Below are 18,251 nucleotides of genomic sequence, written 5' to 3'. Positions count from 1 at the left end.
ATTAATTCTACAGCATCTCATCCTACTTTCATGTAGGGTAAAAAAATGAAATTGTTAACTTGTACCTTCTAATTTGTACTGCACAAGGACTATTTTTAAAAGCATTACTTTGCCCTTCTCATACTTAACTTTATGGTACTCATTTTTTCTTGATTATCAATATTAGTAAAATTACTCAGCTGTGTCTAAATAGACTCAAAAGTTTTCAACAGAAAATATGCTTCAAAAATCTGACGCAACAGTTTGCATGACTAGCGACATGTTGGAGCACGTCAAAAAGTGTAATACGGACTTTACACAAAGAAGATGGAGCAACAGAATGCTTACTAAGCAAGGACAAATCCAAGCTGAACACAGTCTTGTACATAAGTTGCACGTTGTGAACAATACGCCAATAGTTTTCGTTGTCATTTTAGGAAATTTTATTGTAGATATACATTTCTTTGAATTTTACTTTAGTTTTAGTTGTTGTTCTATAATCAACGTCCAAATATTATTCGCATAAGTTAGAAACCTTACTAGTTTAAAGAAAAAATTTTTAACTTCAGCGCTGGTATAATTAGCTACCTTATGCAGAGCAAACCCCCCAAAAACAAATTTCTCCGTTCGACTCGAAAAAACCCTTTTTGAATTACTGTTTCTGAATTTCGTGTGTTCAACGGCTTGTTCTTGACAGTTTCTTTGCTAACTTTTCTTTGCAGGTTCGCGAACAGACATTTTTGTTTTGACTTTTCCTTACCTTGCTGCTTTAGTTTAATTTGGGTGCGTTCTTTATATGCCTTCATGAAAAGTTATTAACAATGCCATCGTAGATAGGTAGTCTTTGTTATTGTTTTAAGTCTCTGTTATTTGATTCGCAGGTTGTTGCTTAAACTGTCAAAATCTCCGAAAGAGAATATTCCGACCTGGATTTTTGCCTAATTTTAGTAAGACAAATATAGGGATGAGGGCCACGTATTTCAGCTTAATGCGAAATTAATAAACATCTCGATGATTCTTGTGGTTGACGGTATTAATAAGGTAGAATAGCTAGGTGACCTGGCGTTAACCACATTCTGAAAATTGATTTGTCTAAGATTTATACATGGTTAAAAGGTGATAAAATGTTCGTCCTAGCATGTGAAAAATCGTAAATAAATAGAGATAAATTAAAAGTATAAGGATGAAAATAGGCAAAAAGAAACCACCAAAATTGCTACCATTATACACAGCGTCTTTCAAAGTTTTTTTAAGAACTAGAACTTCATGCTGTACCCATGAAAGGAATGCGTGCGCGTGCGCGTGTATTTATGTGTGTAGAAGTGGAGGTGTGTCCAAACTATTATATTACAATATTACGGTTGTTAGTAGCCAAGCAGCAAAATTAAAGAAGCTGCGGTTGTTGCTACTCTGATACTATTCCGACGCACGCATATAGAAAAAAAGGGTATTATTAATATAGAGATTTGCTATACTATTATGCATCATACAAAACTCTATCTCCAATTTTTGAAAGAACTTTACAACAATCTTCTATTTCTTGACATAATCAGACTATTTCACGATAAAAGTGCTACGAAACGGCTGTTAGTTTTCGACTTTAGTGACTTACAAAAAAGTCGAGCTAATTAAGCATAACATTAGGTAACCAAATATAATTGAAAATGACAGAAAAGTTTCTTTCATATATAAGATATACATGATTTATTCGATAAAAGCACTTATCCTGCTTTTAACTCAAGACAATCTTTGCCAAAATGTTGAGACATTCTTGAAATATTACACTCAGGTTTTTAGGGAACTGAAGTTTGCTGCTATGACTCTCCAATATTGTGTAAAGGGAGGAGGGGATAAAAAGGACCGTAATTTTGTATTTATTGCCTTTTCTGTCACTAATAGTCAGTTTTTGCATTCAACTACTTTTGGCAACGACTGTAGCTAGCTACATCCTTCGAAATTTTAGCCAGTCGAAACAACAACATTAATTTTAAAATCAAGGTATTAATTACGTTCTTAAAGCTAGTAACATCGCATTTTTTAGCAAATGCAGCTCCTCGTGTTGTCTGTCTCTGTTCCTTCACTAAAATAGACTTTCGATTTAATGATATTTAATACATTTTACAGGCCGTAGCATATTTATCGCCAAAAGAATATAGAAGGAAAATTTTCCTTTTTTAGAAAATGAAAATAAAAAAGTAGTAAACTCATCATTAAAAATTAATTATTTATAAACAGGTTGTATAGTGTCTTGCATAATGCACCTTTTATGTGCTTCGTATATTACGCGCCATTCTTCAGAATGTGTGGGGAAGGAACTTATTGAATCACTTTTTAGGCATTTTAAAGACTGCTTTCTATCAGTTATGGCCACAACTGTCAGAACACAATATGCTCAACTTCCGTTCCATTAAAGACTGCCGTCTTTAATGTTTTCCAATGTTTTAGAAAATGTAGATTTCAATGTAATGACAACTTGAACTATCTAAGGCCAGAGAATAACAGCGCGTCTATATCTACTGATGACTTTTTGAAAATTAGAAAAAATTAGGCCAACACAAAAATTTTATTTCTTGTACACTAGATAGCTACATCTTTTGCTAAACTTATCATACTAAATGAATATAAATAAAGTATATAAAAAAGATGTAAATGAAAAATTAAAATAATGCCTAACTTAGTATATTCTAAAACGAACATAATAAATGAAAAAGTATCTGAGAAAATCAGGGAGAATGAACGTCTACCTAATGAATCTTAAATGAAGATGTTGTATAATTCTTAGGGAGATTTATGTTATTGTAGTTCACCGTCTGGTGTTCCAAAAACAAATGATATGAAAGCCGCTTGGAAAGGAGTTTTGAAATATATCGTTAGAATCTGCCCATCATATCCCGGTTAATAGTATTTCGTACGTCATACACATCCCAGGTATGGTAATTCGTGCGTCATTACATGAAGTAGCAATTGGCCGCCATTTTAAACGGCGAAAATATTATAGAGACTGAATTAGAGGTGGGAATTCGAGACGGCGTGAGAAGATAATTCAAAATGACAGCACCAATATAAACTCTCACTTGTATGAGTGTTGGAGCCATCCAAAGTAAACACAAAATAAAAGGATGTGTTGTAAACAAAAATAACTCCACTTAACATACTTGATAAAAAAAAAACAAAAGAAAAAAGTTACAGACATTAATTCTAAGAGCAACTGTGTCATTTAACGTTTTATTTACCAAGTAAAGAAAGTCAAATCTATGTCTGGTTGAAAATAAAAACAAAAATTTAGATTGATCGGTTAATTAATCATTACATTGCTTGATTAATGTCCTTATTTTTTTTAAATTGGCTTTACAGAAAAGCAAACCACTGTCACTTTCTAAACCGACAGTGTTATGAAGATAAAGGGTGAAAAATATTGTATTACAATCCCATCGTAATAAATCTTCTGTTTAAACTAATAATTTAATTGGATATATATGTATATATGTACATGAAGTTTTGTCTGCCTTGACACTTGTCTTTGTTTGTTTTCCTGTGGGAAAATCTTGCAATGCTTCCCATTAGCAGTATGCAGATGAAAGAAAAAACTTTTTAAAGTTCCCTATTGAAGTTCCCTTTAATCACCTTTAAGATAAACCAGCCTTTTAGCCAAATCGTCATCTATCCGATGCCACATGTCCAGAAAAGTTAATTACTTTCCACGCTTTTCTTCATTATTCTTTTGATACTATCTGTAAATTTCATCTTTCCGCCTTTACCGCCTTCACCGCCCTTACCACCGCTTTTTTTCCATTTGTTGAAGTCATTTAAATCTAGGCCTTTAGGAGCAAGTTTTTTCTCTACTTTAGCACACCTTTTGTATTGTGATATGTTCTTTATGTTAGCTTCCATTTTCTTGCAAATAAAATTATTTGCGCATGCGCATAAATCTGTGCACCGATCTCCAATTCTGTGCGGCTTCAACACGCAAACGCCAATGCCATCTTGGTTTACAAGACAACAAGTTTGATTTGTACAATCGGAATTGGCTGCACAACTACAATAAAAAACAAATGTTTCACTGGCTGTGATTAGACTTATCAGCTGCCTCTTGCACTCTGCTTTATCGCCAAAAATTTGTTGGGTTGTCAACAAATAGGACGATAAAAAATTGGACGACGAAAAAACAGGCCGATCAATAATTTACTTTAGGGGTATTTCGAACTATGATTTCCAATCCCAAATTTTTTTCTTTAGTTGTAGCGAAATTTTTAAAAATAGGAGCGACAAAAATTTAAGCCGAAAAAGGATAGAGCCTAATAAAATCATTTTTAAGTAATCCCTATATTACAAATCGTCTAATGCTATCCTGGACCTAATTTTAGATTATTACACACGAAAAATCTCATAGTTATTTGGTACAATTTACTTGTATTACATTGAACTATCATACGGATTTAGACATAGTTCATTGCAATCGTGTGCGTAATATAGTGGAAGAAAATGCAGCTCAGAATTATGTTAACCCTTCTTTATTTCTCCGTATTGGAAACCAAGAAACTTCGTAAGTGTATATCGACGAATATCAACGGAAGGAGGATAAGGGCCCGTAAAATGTTAAAGGGTAAGTTCTGATAAAAACTTCCATATGTCCCGATTGTATGCACACGATTGCAGCATTTAATAACACACAAATTCGATACAGATTTTGTTTAACACACACATGGAGATAAAAATGAAACGAATAGTTTAATCTTAATTTTTATAAAAACAATAAACGAAGCAGAGAGGTATAAAGATTGTCAAGGTGTTACCTGAGCTGTTTTGTTCCTAATTTTCTTCGCAATTCTATCATCTCCTTAGAAATTGAGCGAATTCCGGTATTGCTTTTCCATTCTTTGATCTGTTTAGGGTTTTGTTGGTCTTTAATTCTCTAAAGAAAACAAAAATACTTTCACTTTTGAAAATTTGTTTTTTTCTTAGAATTCGAAGGAGTTAACTCAACATTCTCTTCCTTTTTCCAGATTTTTTTGGGAAAACGTTTGAACAAGGGAAGGTTAAGTGCTAAAGGCGCACCTATTAAAAATATTTTGCCAATAAGATGCAAATAATATGATTATTTGCATCTTATTGGCAAAATATTTTTACTCACATTTTTGTAATCGAACACTTGTGAGAAAAGTGCTATATGTGTAAAATTAAAAAAATTTAAATATTGATGTCGTCATTTTTTGATTAAATTTATTCATCTTATTAACGGCTTCAGGCATGCAAACTTTTTCTCTGTAACCCGTAACTTATAGAAGATATATAGGGTGTCTTCTGTAGACCTCTCCCTGTGAACTTAAAGAGCCTGCAAAAGTCCAGCCGTATGAACGGTAAAGACAAAGGTAATTGATATTACCTTGATTTCAGCTGCTATTTCTTCTGGTGATTTGGTAGGAGGTTTTGTTTTGCGCGTAGCAGCTACAGGAGGACGTGCCGTAATAAGATGTTGACAATTTCTGATATGACATTTCATACCGTTGAAAGGATTGCGACCTACCCTAAAATATTTGATTGTGAACATAACAAAACAGTACAAACGTGGGAAAAATGGGAAGAGTTCAAATCTGTCTTAAATTTCGCAGAATAAATGTGCACCCACGGTAAGCGTATGATGGTCAACAACAACAAGCATTTCTGTGTCTATAGCGTACACAATAGATGTCCCCTGATGCAATATCTTTTTCGAATGGAAACAACTTTTTTTATGTTTCGTACAATATAAATTCTTAAAATGTGTGTAACTGCTTTATTTATCAAAAGTTACGAAAAAAGGTGAGAAATGACACTAATTTGTGCGTAAAAATTAAAATAAAATTGTTTTTTAATTTCCCCAAAAAAAATCGAATAGTATACAAGGCTGTTCAGTTAACTAATTATCTTAATTTTCGCGTCTTTTAAATGTATTCACTCCGCAATTTCGCGCATTTGCTTCATACGGTTTTATAATATCTATTTCCAGCATCTTTGTCTTTTTTTTTTACTTTAATAGCCAGAAAATCGATTTAAAATATCTCCTATCTGAGTTATTTTTTATCGCTACTTTTGCTCAAATGTAGGTTAGAAGGACAGCGAATAAATTTGGTTGAGGCAGTCTACAGCGCTTATGCAGAAGGAAATAATCCACGTGGAGGCCCACAAAATCCCGAAATTCGGGAAGAATGGTCGTGCAGACGTCTGTAAGAACTTTAACGTTTTACAAGTACGTAGCTTCAAAAGTAGCCATCTTGTTTCAGTATGATTGTAAGCGACGAAAACTAACTTCTGTTAGCAAACAATACACTACTGTCATTGGGAAAAGAGAAACAAACAGATGAGTAAAAATATAAATTAGTTTACCTAACCAAACCTGGTGGTACTTTCTTGTTCTTCCACATGTCATGGAGTTTACTTCCCCGTCCAAAGCACGCACAAAGAACGCAGCAGTTGAACATGAGAAGCATTGTGATAATTTTCGCCATATTTTCTTTCTCTTAATGTTTTATCTTTGTTTAATATAAAAATAAAATTGAATTTCTGTAAACACAAACAAAATATCATTCTATTTCTATGTACATTTCACTTTTACGAAACACAATAAGACTCGATTATTTCTCGCCAAACACAATCACACTCGATAACTTTACGCGACAGGCTAGTTCTTCACACAAAAACATTGTTGCAACTGAATGACATTTTGTTGACTGTATGTAAGAACAATTAGACAAAACAAATATGCATCGTATGATATTTAATTTAAAACGCTAATTTAACCGCAGCTATTTTTGCCTACTTTAAATTCCTTAACACAATAAACAATATCTCGTTTTGCGGTGTTTAACACATTTCATTTCACCGAGGACAGGAAGAAACGTCACGTATTTGTTTGTGTTAAGAATAGGCTGGTTAATTTATTTTAGTTTGCGGTTTTTAAAAATCGTTAAAATTCCAACTGTCAGTATTCGATGGAACATTGAGGTCACTAAGTTATTATCTAGAGGCCAGCATATGATATAAAACACAATCTACAATAGCATCTTTTTAAACAAATATCACTCTTTTTTATCTTTAACAATGCAAGTTTCTTAGATTATATGGAACAGAATGGGTTACTGATGGATCCATAACAAAACGAAAACAAATATTTTTATCTAAAAAATAAACATCTTATAAGTAGCGTGAGATGTTTCAAGCAACAAAGTAAATGGTCACCAACAGCCAACTTGAAGTGAGTTAATTAAAAGAAAAATTAGGAGAAACAGCAGAGATGATAAAACAACAACAACAGATACCTTGTTCTGAAAGTCGTGTAAATTTAGGACAACGACAAACGTGAAAACGGTTTAATTTTGATTGACAGACTAACCTAACTGAACAGGAAAACCATGTTCATCTGGTTTCCCAATAGATATCCCACAAGTAATATATAAGCGACAAGTGAGAGAGAACATTGTGTAATATCAAGCCTTAGCCAAAATTTTGTGTTGTTTATGAAGAACAAGAGTACAGAATGTTGATACTAAACACGTTGATACACAAATAAAACTCTTGTCTTTTGTTTACACCACACAAGCATTTTTTTAAGTACAACTGCATTAAAACTCGACACACCTAGTTACGCAACACTCCTGGCTACATCACAATAGCTTACACCTCCCTCTTTTTATCACATTGTAACACAACTCCCTGGTTACACCTCTCGTTACGCGTTTTGCCCAGTTGAATCTGAATAGATATGGTGTGCTAAATTTTATGAAACTCAAGAAATTTCTAACTTTGGTTTCTAGTTTGCAGGGATCGAGGTTCTGATTAAAGGGTAATGATGAAAGTGTAAATCTGAGGAGATGTCGTGTGCCAAAACTTCATTTCTTTATCAAAATTTCTGGTCTTTAGGGAGTGAGGAGGTTATGATCAAAGGGCAAGGCCTGCTAATATTTCAAGTAATCTCTGTCAATCTGGATTGAGATTTGTTAATGTTTAGTAAAATTGATATCAATATTATTGTCTATCTTCATTTCGTGTATTTACTGATTGTTCTTTACTTCAATAATCCTTACACCAGCTGTACACTACTGTAAAAAAAACATTTCATGGCATAATAACTATTGAAGCTAGAAAGTCTTACGTTTATTTTGCAGGCCAGATATCAATTTTAATATCATGGTCTGCATATTACACGCTTTATTATTTCTATGCTGTCATAATTCGCCATCATTATCAAATCTTGTAACACCATACTATATTAGAAATAAAAAAATCCATTTTGGTCCGTAAAATTAGATTTATGGTCTGCGAATTACACAAAATGACTTACAGGTATAAATATTTTTTACCAATTCAAAACAGACACACAAAACAGACACACAATACAAAAATATACACAGCATTAACACGCATACTTTTAACGACACATCAAAGTAACCTTTTATCTTGTTTGAAAATTGTTTCCTCTGTTTAAGTATACTTTAGCGCGAAACTGAATGACAGTATTAAATTACTTATTAAAACTAATCACACAATGTAATGATGTGTTTATACATTTACATGTATGGATTAAAAGCTTTTTGTGATCAAAAAAAAGAATATAATCTTGTTTTATAAAAAATGACAAGTTTATCCGTTACGTGCTAAGCATGAGTTATAAAAGAAAGAAATTTGAAAGCTGCAACTATCACGCTAAGAAATTTAAACTGTGATTCGAATAACAAATTATTTTAATGAATGCAAGTCTGTTGGGACTCACAAAAGAAAACTATACGCTGGCAAGTCAAATAAATCCCTTGGTTAAAAAGTAAAATTAAGGTCTAGCGAAAACGGCAGAGATCCCTTTCGGACAGATAAGTTAGAAAGCTTCGAGAATCCTATTTCTTTTCAAACAAAAAAAAACTTTGATATTTAAGTAGTGTTTTAGTAAATCAGGAAGTCTTTAATTTAAAAATGTGTCCAAGTCAACGACAACTACTGTTGGGTCTTCTTAGTTGCCATATTGACCCTCTATTCATGAACTAATTCGTCATCCTTAAATTTCTAAAAGAGAAGACACACACGATTGTGGTACTAACCGTGATGGCATGACAATAAATTTTCTGCGAGATTGTGTTCAAATGGGGTGAGATGAAAACAGGTGATCAATACACAAAAGATACAATGTTATCACGTAACGTAACTTTGTTTCTCATCTTACGTTCAAGGCTCCCTCTACAGTTTTTCACAAAACAATACGGCCGTTGTGTGGGCCGTGATTTTGTTTGTCGCTTGATAACGTAACGTTTGTTCAGTTTCTAATTTCTCATAAAGCTGTCGTGAATTTAATTATGGGACCGCCTCTGTTTTATTAAAAACAATAGTATTGACGTAAAAATGGTGCGATTAAAGAGATTGTGAAAATAGTTGACTGCGCCATAAAAATAGAAAAATAACTTAAATCGACCAAATAGCAAACAATAACTACGACGGTTATAGCAACAAAACGTTTGTCACAATACGCAGCGTTGTTGAATTTAAACAATATCTTGTTTGCGCAACTTGCGAGATAAAATTACTTTGCGGTGACAAACCTTTGGGCCGAATTTATATGGATTTGAAGAATATGTTATATTGAGTTCTAATACTTGAAACGGTATTTGCTAGTATGATTTTTGCAAACGCTTAGATGCAAAAAAGTAACTATTAAATGTAACGGACAACAAAATAAATTATTGGATTTTAAATACATAAAAAAGTTCCTAAAACAAAACTAAAAAATGTTACCATTTCCTTTCTATTTTGCTTGACTGCAACTGCGTCAGAAATTACAAAAAAAGAAGAGACAGAATTACTACCACCTGGTCATATATGTTCACAAGACATATACCAATTAAAAACGTTACTTTTGTGCTGATGTTGTTGCAACACGTATTTTTTATTTTTTAAGGATGTCCCAACAACATTGTAGCTCCTGTAAAATCTCAAATTCTTGACTGGAATTTTCTTTTCGAAAATAAAAGTTAGAAGAAAATGTAGAGAGAGAGAAAAGACGGTATGAGAGAAAAATATTTGTTCAACATGAAAGGGAATGTTTGAAAAAGAGAAAGATTGTTTGAGATTTGCTTTAATTTTATGACGAAAAGTTGAAACAACTTAATGTTGTAGCGGAGAACTTCTTTTTATGTAGCGCCCAAGTGTTTTTATTCTGTACGAAACCAACTGGTTAATGTTGAAAGTTTGCCACGTGTACTAAAACAAAATGAATTAGCAATGTAGAGATTGAATCTTGTTGCGAAATACGAGAGAAAAAATACGTAATCGCGGTAGTGTGTTAAAACATTTTTCAGAAAAGATAATTAATTTTGCATGCATAAGTAATTCCTGTCATACTCGACTGTTTTAATGAAGAAATGCCATACGGATGAGTACATTATTTTTTTATGCTTTTAAATGTTGGAATGTTAGTAAAGCGACAACTACATGATTCATTTGTTTTTGAAGAATGTTTTAGAAGCAGTCCATAATTAAAGTCTAGATTGTTCATAAGCTCCTTCTAAACAATTCATTTAATTAAATGATTAATATAGAATATTGTGCTTAGTACCAAAAGTAACTTTTCTCAAAAATTACAAAAGACACAAACCTGTAACCGTTTAAAAAAGTTATATAAGACAAGCTCTGTTATTTTACAAGACGAAATCCAGCAAACCATTTAACCCTATTCGGTCCGGGGTTTTTCGAACATACTATGACCGGGGGGGGGCGGATTCCGCCCCCCCCTCAATAACTTTTCATAGGATTGTTCAAATTGAATCAAACTTGGCACACTTATAGTACGTTATAAAAGGAACAAAATGGCGGCAATAAATTTTTGCTTGCGTCAGCATATTTTTATGTGACGTCATCAGAAGCTTGAAAATTGTTAAAAATGCCACTATCTGCTTAAAATATAATTACTTTTGTTCTAGAGTGAATTTTTACATTCTGTTTGAAGTTTCTTAAAGCTAAATAAATTTCTTTAAACATATCTTCCGGTTTTTACATTGATCGGATAAAAAATTGCCAAAAATTGCCCGAAAATCCGTTTTTTCCGATTTTCGGGTAAAATATGACAAAGTCGGGAAATCGGATTAGTCACGTGTCAAAATTATTCAAAATGATTTTTCTTGATGAAACAAAGTTGTGTTGCAAGTTTCAAGTTTTAAGGATAATCCTAACAGGAGTTATTATATTTTTCCCATTATAAGAATTTCATAGAGATTTTAGAGGTAGTTTCGAGTAATGGCCAATATCAAAGCCTCCGAAAGGTATAGGACCTAAAAGTTTAGCATGCAGGTGTCTAATAGATAAATGTTGAAACTCAGTAAGTATCATAGCCATATAGGAAAGCAATCAGGAGTTATTAAAAAAAAACCGTCAGGGAGGGCGGAATCCGCCCCCCCCCCCGGACCGAATAGGGTTAAAACCACTTTTATCTCCTTCAACTCCATGTTGGAGAATTGCTTAGTTCGGCGCGTAAGCAATTGTTCTGGGGAAGATCTCGCAGCCCAGAACTAACAACATGGAGGCTGGTAACTACATAAATAGACGTACAACCAATTACCTCACAGACTGACTTACTGAACGAAAATGTCTTTGACCGGAACAAGCAAGAAAGCTATTTTGGGGAAAAATTTTAACATAAAATACTGCACATATATTAAAATTAAAAACAAGGTTTAGAATCTGGAAGCGACAGTCTAGCCTAGTAGTGAGTAAATGAAAACAGAAAAAAAAACAGAAATTATAAAACATTATTAGTTCCCCAGACTTTTCTTGTTGTAAAAGTAATGTAAATAAGTCTACAGTGTAAATAAGCAAGAAAACACGTGGCATGAATTTAGCCTTTTAATAACAAATAAAATTTTACGTTGCTTCTAATAAAAGCGTGCATACAACTTTAAAATTTAATTTTTGGTTAAAAAAGAGAATTCACGCTTTATGAAAAACTTATTAAAAAATTCCTCCTTAAATAACTTCCTTAGAAACTACACCCTTGGAAAGCGCTCCAAATCCAACTTTAATCTGTTCTATAATCAGATCTTCAACATCATACAGAAAAACACCATACATATATCTCACATGAGCATTTTCATTTTACCTTATCTCGTCCTTAATGTACACAACGCTTTTAATCTTTCATGCGTTTGAACTTCTTAGTTTGTGTTAACTCTGTCAATATTAAAATCTCTCTTTCTCACAACGTTTTCGCTTTGTCTGAAACTTTATTGGTAAAGTAAACATATTTATTTTTCTCTTGAGGTGTGTTCAATATCACAACATTGATTCATCAAGGGAGGCTTGTTTCTAACTTATTTACAATAATAACATTGTATTTATCTTGCCCGTCTTTATTGAGTGTTATTCTAAACTTTGTATTTTTAAAGAGTTTTATTTTTTATTATCTTTTTTAATTTTTCTTGATTGCTCAGTAAACTTTTTATAGTTTAGACTTCCGGTTGAGATGTTGACAGGAAATGAGTATCATATTAAACGTTGAAAGTAACAAAGAAACTCAAAGAGGTAACAAAAAAGTAAAAATGTAAAAGTAAATTAAAAGTAACCAATAAATAAATATTAAATAATAGCGAAGTATATCATTAGTATTTATATTTATTTCACGGGGTTCAATGCTTGGAGACATTGTTAGCAGTATCGTAAATTGTTTCCAAAAATTCGCGCCCTGAGAGAGATAAAGGGTTCCTACAACATTTGATGCAGGACATTTTTTGTGTCGCCCACTGTTTTCATTATTGTGGCGGTTTGTTCTGGAACTCTATTTTCTTTTCAGCCTCAAAGTAACTATCAAGATTAAGGCGCAAGTTATTTTTTAACATGGTCCAACTGACCATGCTAAAAAATAACCGGCGTATAATTAATGGTTACGTGTTTTTGGGATAAAGGACTTTGGACGCGACTTTCCCATTGGACGAAAAAGCTAAGGAGGAGGTGCGCTCAAAGATCTTGTCGTGCAGTTTTGTTCCTCAATGATCCGAAATGTAAATAAAAAAAATGTTCGTTTAAACTTTTAATGACAAAGCATCGTCACTTGGATCACAGGCCTATGGCTACAATGTGAAGTGTCTGGTAGAAGCTCTTGATTCTGAAAAAATCTGCGCAGGCTCAATTCTACTAGGACCAATAACACATATTGAATTAATTAATGCAGTGCAAACAAACCTAATTGTCTTTGGCTAAGCTCAACTTTTTGTTTTTTAAAGAACTGCAAATAAGAAAATTGAGCTGTGAAACATATGCCATTTGTTCCAGAATTTTAAGGCTCAATGTGTCCTTGGCACATTGAAAGTTTGTTTTTTGAACAAAAAATGTGAAAAAACATTGTAATAAACTTCTTCTGCTCAGATATTTTTATTTATCTTTAAGGAGCTGTGGCCTGAACCTTGAAGAAAGAACGCCCACCAAACCAAATTTGACTCTAATTACCTTCTAACTTGCTTCCCTTGTAGAACCGTTGTATCATCACTAAAAGTTTGTCTTGTTGAAACTAGCAACCTCCCCATAAATATCCATATTTTATACGCAGATGGTTGCCTATTCAGATTTTAGAATAAAACTATTTTGGATTTATAAATTCGATAATTATGCTAAAGAAATAACGGTACATGATTAACAATTTCTTTATCATTTTTTAAAGAATAAAAACTACAATAATAAACAAAAAACAAAAAAAAGAATCAAATTCTATTACCGATTCCAAATTAGATTTCATTTGAAGCAAGGTGTTTCAATTAGGAAAAGAAATTATATATTTACAATTTATGTATGTCCCTTTTTCTGATAAGCTTCGCTTTCGTCAATTGGTTATCACCGCTAAATACATAATTTTCGGAAACAATCTTTCTGTTGTCAGAATTTAAGAGCATCAATTGGATTATTATTACTCCTCAGCCATTGGACGAAAATATTTCTCTTTTGTTAGGCTTAGGAAAAGTACTGCTCTACTGATATTTGTGTAGAGTCTGTTATTACTGAGCAATAAATTTCTACAAGTTGGGAGTGCGGGTGCTTAAATAGAATGAGCATATATAATTACTTGTGGGTACAACCTACAACATTAGATTTTCTTTCTATCGATGTTTCTCACAAATTGTGCGTTCTACAGCAACAAATGTCTAGCAGCACACATCTCTCAGTTCCATAGAAAGTGTGAGAAGGGAGTTCCTACCACTTAACCACTCTCATCTGAGGCATGACTTTGTTAAATGATGGATTTGCTCTCTATTCAAGAGTCAAAAGAAACCTTCGTTCTGAATCGTCTCTAAGTAATTATTTTCAGCGTGGTAGGTAGGTACCAAGTATCACCTTAACCCAATTTACAATCACGCAAAGAAATTAAAGCGAATGCCTATAACAACTTTTGAAAAATAATTTAAATTACCTTATCGGTAAAAGAAATCGGCAAAAAAGAAAAGTCGGCAAAAAGAAATGTAGAGAAAAAAATTCGGCAAAAGTAAAGTCGACAAAAAATGTTGGTCGGAAAAAAAATCACTTTTTAATGATAAGATACGCGATTTAGCTCACCCGACTTAGCTTAGACAGAATACCTATCTCTCTTTTCTGTTCTCGCGCTTTGATGTCTGTCCTGCTTTTGTAACCCTGCTTTTTTCCTTTCTCTATCAAAAATATCAAAAAGGGAAATATAATAAGTTTAGTTTATTAGACTAGACTTAGCTGCAAAAAGAAAATAACGTGAATCAGGAAATTAAATAAAAAAATATTCGACAATGAGTTTCTCTTGTTTTCTTTAAAACATTTGCAATGTTACCTGCACACAGCCTGCGTTGGTCACACAAGGTGAACTGTTTTAAGGACAACAAAATATGAATGCAAATTTATGTTGCATTACACGTTTCCCGAATTACATTAAATTAATGTCCTGGATATTTATGTCACATTTTAATGGGAGACATGTAATTAATTTTGTACCTCGTTAATTCCTTGGAATAAAGTACGTGAGAACTTGACAAACAACTACGAGCGAAATCAGGAAATTCTTTCTTAGTAGGATTTTAGTAATCTTCTAGCTCAGTGCTTTTCTAAGAATGGAGGATTGTGAGTGCTTTCATTGTCCACCCATGCAGTCATATACTAATTCGTAGTTTCAGCGAGAGAGCGTCTTGTTGCGACACAAAGCAAGCTTGCAGCATCATCAAAACAAATTCAATTTATTTGAAACCGTCTACAACCCTGCCAAAGTGTTAAAATTTTAGATCATAAACAGCTAACAGTTCTCAGTATAAGACTAAAAGTCAGTTTTAGGCTCCACCCATCCAGGATTGTATAGAACAAGAAAGGCTACGTGTAGCACAGAAAAATAAAAGTGGCCTACAACCTTAACATAGCAGACAAATTCAAATGTATTGAATTTGTTATAGCAGCTATCTGTTAAAACTAGGAGAGTGAATGACACCATAAGTAGAATCTGAGGCCTCTAATATAAACTCTACCGTGCCGAACTAAACTCGTAAGATTCCAGCTGCTTGACTTGGCACACCGTTTCAAGAGTCGACTCGATCCGATTCGAGTTGCTCCGATCTTATCTGAGTCGAGCTGAGTTTAACTGAACCCAACCAAAATTTTAAAGTTAGTTGCTACCCACCATCAATTTTTTGGTGAAAAATAATATTTACGCACATGTTCCTCATCAGCTCGAAACTCGAAATTTCATTTTATAAAGACAAACCAAGTCATGCCAAAGCGTGTGGCACAACCAGTTTAGCAGTAACACGGCTCGATTTGTCATGCTAGTTTTTGATTGTGTAAGCTGTTCTCCGCCGAACTCAGGGAAAATTTTGTCCACATAACGGCACAGCACAGAGGGTTTGTGTTCAAAATGTCGGATATTACGGAATCCTGGTAAGTGCACCCAGCTTATTTTCTAGCTTAGCGGCAAGTTCAAGTGAAAAAATTGCTACTCCGGTATTATTTTCATGTCCGAACAGACAGACAACTTGTATTATTGACACAGAGATTACACAGCAATAAAGCAAGATACTTTAGCCATGTTTCATCAGATGATAGCCATAAAAGCAACAGGAGACAAAGCAGCTATTTTAATTGTAATATATTTACTTGCGGTTTACTCACTGTTTACCAAAAAGACGATTTGAATCGCTTTGTACCAACAACACTTTTAATTGAGCTGCCTTTGTTATTAAAATGTCAAATTTTTGTTTCAAGTAAATTTTGAAAGCATAATCTCAAGACAATAAGATGGCGCCGTAGATTAGTGGTTATAGCTCTCGTACTCTGTGCGGGAGACCGGGGTTCGATTCCTCTTGACGGCGATTCAACATGGGCGAGTGAATGTTACCATAGCCCCGGGTTAACCCAAGCCATGTGAGGGAAATTGGGAAGATGGCACACTGTGTGGGCCGTTGGATGTTGCCGGGAGTTGTCTAGTAGAGCGCGGGCCCTAATTGGGTCTGCGTCGCTCAAAATGAGCATTAAATACTCTAGGACTCTCCATCTAAGCCATGGCCCCTCCTGGAAATAATAGACAGGGTATATCCCTCGATATTTGTGAGGCTAGCCATGTAAAATATGCACATCTATCTATCTATCTATCTATGGCTGGCCAGACATTTTTAAACAAAACGTCATAAAAAGAAAAACAAATACAGAAAAGGCGACAATGTGTTCTTTAATCTTTTTATTATCTTTCACATAGGTCATTACAAACAACCGCGAAATAAATTCGATTTGAAGTTAACGAATAAGGAATACGTGCAACTTGAAATCATATTAACTAAGCTCACTTTGAAAAATTACAGTAGAATATCCAAGCTCAACCCAAACGCTAAAAAGCAAATAAGGACTGAAAACGAGGTTGTGGTGTAACACGCAGGGACGTAAGAAAGGAAAATGGTGCAAGTGGCTTATATTTCGGGTTTAACTTAATATTATTGGGGAAATTTAGGAAAGACTTTTGTCACTAGTTAATTACTTCGCCGCTTACTTCTCACAAAAACTATAGTTAAATAATGAGTAATAACCAAGATAGAGAAATACATACGTGCAGTTTGCAGAGGGAAGATCTAGCCTTGATTCAAGTCTGCTTTTATAAAAGAACGCATTTTCCATTCAGGGGTTCAACCTTAGTGTTAAAATCACAACGGTCGTATTTTTGTTTACAATTTCTAATCTAAGAAGCATTTTTCCTTATCTTACCTTTGTGAAGATTTTCGCTCTTGACAGAAAAAAGGCGAATCGCAAGTATGTAACACTTACAACAACAGAACTCTAAAAGAGCTTACATCACCAAAAATATATTAAATTTCGTCTAACCAGAAAATAACCTAGATCCGCCCTTGGTTTGATCACCGAGACTTGTCAGACTCGTAAGTTCTCCGAAGCTGGCAGACTACGGTGGTGCTAGCTTTGCATAGGTTAGATGAGCTGTGTTTAAATTTTGCACGCCCTTTTTAGCACGCCTGCCCTACGGAATAATTTACGTCCGGATCCCCAAAAACCTTGAAATTGGAAATGGCCATATGACGTCAGCAACAGTTACCACGTTGTGAGAAATTGGATGTTATCAACATCAGGTTCAAATCGCCTGCATAAAAATAGACTATATATAAGTACTTGTGGGAGGAGGAACTGCGAAATTTGCCACGTAATCTCAATATATATTTTAGGGGAATTGTAGCTATCTACCAGAAATTTAAAAGGAATTCTTGTCATATCTTGTTTTGGCTGTGGTAAGTTTTATTTAAACGAAGCAGTAATCACCTCGTGTGATTGAATTTACTCGAAATGAAGCATTATGTCACGCCATATTGCAGCCACCTAATGGGCATTACAAAGTAATTGTAATCAATTGTCGCCACATGTTATATGCTTTTTATCTTTTTTGTCGTGTTTAATAAAAAAGAAGTTTTGTTCATTCAGCACCTATTCTTATATCAAGAGAGGTATTGCCACATAGGTCAATCAATCAAGAAACTCTAAATTGTTAGTTAACATTAAAATTGATATTTAATATCAAGTTGTTAGTCTAGTGTAAGATTCCTTACTATTAGGATTCTTAAAGTTTATAATAATTCACAGCAAAATTTTAACACATATCTGTAACCTGACATATAACAGAAATAAGAGAACTGAAAATAGAGCTTTACAACTAACTATGTCGCATCCTCTCCTTATTTTCAAAGATGTTAAAAGGATGGGCCCTAAGATCGAGGTTGCGGCAGAGACAGGAGATATTTCTTTTCGCTGAGCGCGGAAATTAATCTTCCAGC

At 33.7% G+C, this 18,251-nt stretch overlaps 1 protein-coding gene across 1 annotated transcript; it reads right to left on the bottom strand.

Moving 5' to 3' along the window:
* Positions 1-2,523: 2,523 nt before the first annotated feature.
* On the bottom strand, positions 2,524-13,545 carry LOC130642075 (uncharacterized). The gene is made up of 5 exons (XM_057449146.1): positions 13,432-13,545; positions 6,343-6,488; positions 5,363-5,504; positions 4,773-4,891; positions 2,524-4,015 (listed from the first exon to the last, which is right to left on the bottom strand). The coding sequence occupies exons 2-5, from the start codon at positions 6,462-6,464 to the stop codon at positions 3,667-3,669; spliced, it is 732 nt and encodes a 243-aa protein (XP_057305129.1). The 5' UTR covers positions 6,465-6,488; positions 13,432-13,545; the 3' UTR covers positions 2,524-3,666.
* Positions 13,546-18,251: the final 4,706 nt, after the last annotated feature.

Source organism: Hydractinia symbiolongicarpus, chromosome 4 (assembly GCF_029227915.1).
Source record: "Hydractinia symbiolongicarpus strain clone_291-10 chromosome 4, HSymV2.1, whole genome shotgun sequence".
Classification (NCBI taxonomy): domain Eukaryota; kingdom Metazoa; phylum Cnidaria; class Hydrozoa; order Anthoathecata; family Hydractiniidae; genus Hydractinia; species Hydractinia symbiolongicarpus.
The sequence above is the reverse complement of the archived record's forward strand: the minus strand, read 5'-3'. Positions and strand labels throughout refer to the sequence as shown.

What these genes read in the sequence shown, in the direction of transcription:
- LOC130642075 (XM_057449146.1), bottom strand. Translation starts at nt 6,464, where the DNA reads ATGGCGAAAATTATCACAATGCTTCTCATGTTCAACTGCTGCGTTCTT. An exon ending in GTACCACCAGGTTTGGTTAG is followed by an intron (nt 5,505 to 6,342) that starts GTAAACTAATTT and finishes CAAATATTTTAG; the next exon opens with GGTAGGTCGCAATCCTTTCA. An exon ending in TTAGGAACAAAACAGCTCAG is followed by an intron (nt 4,016 to 4,772) that starts GTAACACCTTGA and finishes TTTTTATTGTAG; the next exon opens with TTGTGCAGCCAATTCCGATT.